Genomic DNA, 4,538 nt, shown 5'->3' on the forward strand with positions numbered 1-4,538 from the left:
GAGCGCACGCGCCCTATAGCGAAAGCCTCTCAAAAAGATAAATAAATAAATAAATAAATAAATCAAAGAAAACAAAAGAAAAAAGGGACCAGAGACTAGACATGGATTCTCAGGGTTGGAGGCGGGGTGACAGAGAAGTGAAGATGGGGGGCAGTGGCAGTGCTGTGCTGTGGCAGCCCCACCGGGTTCCATCTGAAGGCCTCCCTGAGCACCCACACATGGGCTTGCCCACATCCAGCTGGCTGGGTGTGGGGGCGGATCACCGCACTGACGCCTGGTGGAGGTGTTGTCACTCTCACTCATGGAAAAGGTGGAAAAAAAACCCACAAAACATGGGTACCCAGGGTCTCCTGGAGCACACAGGGCCCATTCACTTTTCAAGGGGCTCAGGTTAAAGGCAGTCAAACATGTCCAGTGCCCCAACAGGGATCAGACCCAGGGAAACTGCTCTGGGGCAAGGCCGGGACCGGAAAGCAAATGCAGTACCAGGAACTGTCTTCGGGCCCCGCCCCCACTCCTAAGTCTGAGGAGTTGATTTCAGAGCTCAACAATAAACTGAATTAAGTGTAATTACAGCCCTGATCCACCAGTTCTCTCTGTATCCTCCCGAGTGGGGGTGGGGAGTGGTCCCAGACTGGGCCCAAATGCTCCCCTTGCCTGCCCCCTGGCTTTCTGACAGCCCTGGGCCTCTGAGGAACTGCTGCTCCCTGGGGATCTGGAAACAGCCCCTGCTGTGGGGGAGGACCTGGGTCCCAGTCACGTGACCACGGAGGTGAGAATTTGGCAAGGCCCAGCAGAGGCTCCGGAGACTGGACACTGGGCACGAGCCCTCAGGATAGGGATTGAAGGAAGTCTTCTAAACCACTGATGCTGAAATAAGACTTTAATGTGCACAAAGAGACCTCACATTAGTGACAGAGAGAGGAAGGAGGGTGGGGAGAACTGAGGCCCGGCAGGGCCCAGGAGGCCCAGGGAAACCAGAGCTATGGAGACAAAGGCCTCTGGGAAGAGGAGATGGCTGAAGGGTGCAGGAAAGCTGGGGGAGGGGGGGCTAAGAGGGGAGAGGCTATCCCTGGCAGGAGGGTCGGGGCAGTGGTGACAGCAGGCTCTTTATCCGGCAGGCTGGATGGCAGCTGGGCCTCTTCAGACCTTGATTCTTCACCACCCCCAGTTCCAGAGTTCTGCTCACTTCCGGCCAGAGCCAAGAGCCGGGGCCACCCTATCCAGCGTGTTTAGATATCTTTCCAGGGGCTGAAGTACTGGGCCTGTGGGGAGGAGAAATGCGGCTACACAGCCTGGGCCAGGTCCTGCCCACTGTCCTGGGCCTCCCTGGGCACCCGGTGCCCACCACGGATGCCTTCACGCCACGCACTGAGCAATCAAGCCGCCTGGGGCTCCAGGTCCAGGCGAGGATGTGGCAGGGCGCTAGGCCGCCCGACCACAGTGCCGCCAGTGCCTTGCTGAGGTCCCTCTGCTCCTGCCTGGGGGCCCGGGGAGCATGATAGAAGGTGGAGCGTGCACCCTGGCCCCTCCGGCCATAATTCCCTCTTCCTTCTTTCCATGACAAACGCACTGCTTCCCACCAGAGCCCAGTGTGGTCTAGCTCCTCAGGGACTGAGGGTGAGCTCTGCTCGCCAGCCTTTTTCTGAGACTTGTGAAATCTGAGACCCAAGCCACAGCCTGTGGCCAATGGCAACCCCAAGTCAGAGGTTACAGGGGGAGGATGAGAGAGAGAGGAGTCAGAGGAGAGGTAAGTTGAGAACCATGGGGCACTGGCCAGCGGGCTGGGAAATGGTTCTGCCAGTCCAGGCTCGGCTCCTTCAAGGGCTGGGGGCTCAGGAAGGGAAGGGCCTGCGCAGCCCGCTGGTGCTGGGTGGTGGAGACTAGGTCAGAAGGGAGGTGCCATGGCAGGGACTGGACTGTGCTTAGGCAGCAGGCCTGGAAGTCAGCTGGCTCTGGGCCCTGATTCTGACATTCACAAGTCTTTCTGCAGGACGGGACAAGCCCTTTAACCTCGCAGGGCTCAGGTTAGCGCTGCTCATCTGTAAAATGGGCTCCCCACCCCTCCCTCGTGGGGCTTATGTGGGTTCCTGTAGAAACAGGCCTTTATTCGTAAAGATCAGCTACGTATTTCTGTCCCTATCAGATGGTGGAAGTTGCTGCTACGTAAAGCAGAGGGGACCAGGGCAGCCTGGGAGCATTCCTCTGAACAGAGTGGGAGAACGGCCTCAAGCCTGCAGGACAAGTGGGCAGAGGGTAGACAGCTGGTAGCTCTGGCACCCCTTCCTGGCATTGCTCTTGACAAACTGGTAGTCCTGGCCCAGGCTCGCCCTCTCCGAGGCTGCTTTTCTTTGTATTGGCTTGGAGGGGGCTGCTCGGCGCCCCTCCCCACCTCACCCTTGGCATTGGACTACAGGGTGATGAGGTCCTAGAGGCATCTCCCTTCCCCCACCCCAGCCTGCCTGCCACACACTAGTCCTGGCCAGGGGCTCCGCAGCTGCGATGGGGGTGGACACACTGCTGCTGGCTCTGGCTAGCCTGGCCTGACCTCTTCCCTCCCCTCACCCCAGGTCTGGGCACGGGGGCCGGGGGGCACCACCTGGGGCTGGCAGTGGGCTAGCAGCTCCTGCCAGCGGATGTAGGTCTGGGCAGCCAGGTCCTTGAGCTTGGTCCGGTGCATGGCCTGGGGGCTCTCCCGGATGTGGGTGCTGATGTGGCGGTCCAGCTGCATGCACAGCAGCTGCAGCTCGCCCTGCAGAGGGAGTTGTGGGGAGGGCATGGCACAGCATGGGCCAAGTCCATCCCAAGAGAGGGAAGAGGGAGAGCCAAGTCAGAGAAAGGGAGGGACACGTTTGAGTGACTGCTCCGAAGTTGGGCAGGAAAGGGAGGAGAGGGCCAGGGCGACTGCTGGGGGCACAGGCCAGTGTCCCTGGGAACAGCTCGGGGGACGCTGGGGAAAGGGCAAGGCTCTGGCTCCACAAGGCTGTCTTCTTCCTCGGTCTCCCACTGTCCACATCCTGGAGGCAGCTGGGCTCCGTCCTGGCCCTCCCCACTCTCTTGGCATAGAAGGAACAGCTGGGCACACCACCCTGCTCCACCCCGGCCTCTTGGGAGACTCACCCACTGGTCTGGAGTCAGGTCCTGGCAGCTGACCACCACCCCAGCCAGGATCAGGAGGCTGTGGCACAGGTAGCAGACCTGGAGACGCAGGAAGGGGCACTACTTAACTCCACGCCACCCGCAGGCTCTTGGCTCTCTGGGCTTGCAGCCCCGGGGCCAGGGTGATGAGACTCAGCCCACCTTTAGACCCTTGCCCAGGTCCTGGGGGGGATATCTTCAAGGAGGGCCTGGGTGAGCATGGCTCTGTGCCCAACTCATCCAGAGCTTGACCACCACCATCCGCGCACCCAGCTGGCCCTCCCAGCCTTCCCTCTGATGAAGGTGGTGTTTCCCTTCCTTCAATCAATGACCTGTGCCAGCCAGAACCCCACCATCCCCAGCCTTGTCCTGGGCTCCAGCAGAGAAAGCTTGCTGGGCAGAGGGGTCTGTCCACTCTGGCCTCTGTGCACCCTGCCCCCTGAGATACCCACACCTGTGGGCACTAGCCACTAGCCCCTTGCATGCCTCTGTGCAAACAGAGCCCAGTCAGGGGTCCACAGCTCCCAGAATCTGCTCGGCCCTCAGTGGACGGACACACACACACACGCACATGCGCAGCCCCGCCTGGACAAACCATGCTGACACGGGGAGGCAGGTGGAGAGGGGGGCAGGTGGGCGGTGGTTTGGGCTGCGCACCTGCGTGCCTTCCCACCAACTCGTCCTCACTCACAGCCACAGACAGTCCTCTGTTGGTACCCACACTATGGGACATTGGCTTGCTACAAGGAAAAAATGGAGGGGAGAGTGTCTCAAGGACAGACCAGGCTCCTGATGGGAGACAGCCCACTCCTGCACTCTGATCCCGACCTTCATGCTCCCCTGTCCCCTCCAGGGGCCTTATCTCTCAGATAAGGGTCGAGAACCATCTCTCCATATGCCTGAGGGAGACAGCCCGAGAGTGAGCTGGGATGAGATCCCAGAGATGGCCCTCAGGCCCCCTCAGTGATAATGGCTCTGGCTTCCCCTGGCATCCCCCCTCCCCCCTTCCTATCCTGCCTTGTTTTATTTTTCAAAGACTTATTTTATTTAACTTTATCCATTTATTTATGTATTTTAATTTGACCAGAGAGGGGGAGGGAGAGAGAGAGAAAGTGAAAGAGAGAGTGAAAGCAAGCCACCAGGTCCAGGACTCGAATCGCGGTCAGCCATGTTTGACTCCAGTGCTCTTAACCACCATGCCACCTGCCGGTCCGCCATCCTGCCCTCTTAAGAGCACCAGGCAGTACCCAAGAAAGAGCAGCAGTCTCTTTGCACAGACCCAAGAGTTTGCTTAGGACAAGCCAGAACCATTTCTTTTTCTTTTTCTTTCTTTCTTTCTTTCTTTCTTTCTTTCTTTCTTTCTTTCTTTCTTTCTTTCTTTCTTTCTTTCTTTCTTTTTT

The 4,538-nt window shown here is 58.8% G+C and overlaps 1 protein-coding gene across 7 annotated transcripts in view; it reads right to left on the minus strand.

The window, feature by feature from the left end:
- Positions 1-874: 874 nt before the first annotated feature.
- Positions 875-4,538, minus strand: part of FAM178B (family with sequence similarity 178 member B) — a 135,422-nt gene continuing 131,758 nt past the window's right edge. For all 7 annotated transcript variants that reach the window (XM_006166572.1, XM_006166574.1, XM_006166575.1 and 4 more), the window contains 3 exons: positions 3,121-3,198; positions 2,600-2,752; positions 875-1,265 (listed from right to left, as the gene is read on the minus strand). In XM_006166572.1, coding sequence (XP_006166634.1) covers positions 1,233-1,265; positions 2,600-2,752; positions 3,121-3,198 — 264 coding nt within the window. In that variant the 3' untranslated portion in view covers positions 875-1,232. The remainder of the gene's footprint in view (positions 1,266-2,599; positions 2,753-3,120; positions 3,199-4,538) is intronic.

This window comes from Tupaia chinensis, unplaced genomic scaffold, assembly GCF_000334495.1.
Source record: "Tupaia chinensis unplaced genomic scaffold, TupChi_1.0 Scaffold144276_1, whole genome shotgun sequence".
Taxonomy (NCBI): domain Eukaryota; kingdom Metazoa; phylum Chordata; class Mammalia; order Scandentia; family Tupaiidae; genus Tupaia; species Tupaia belangeri.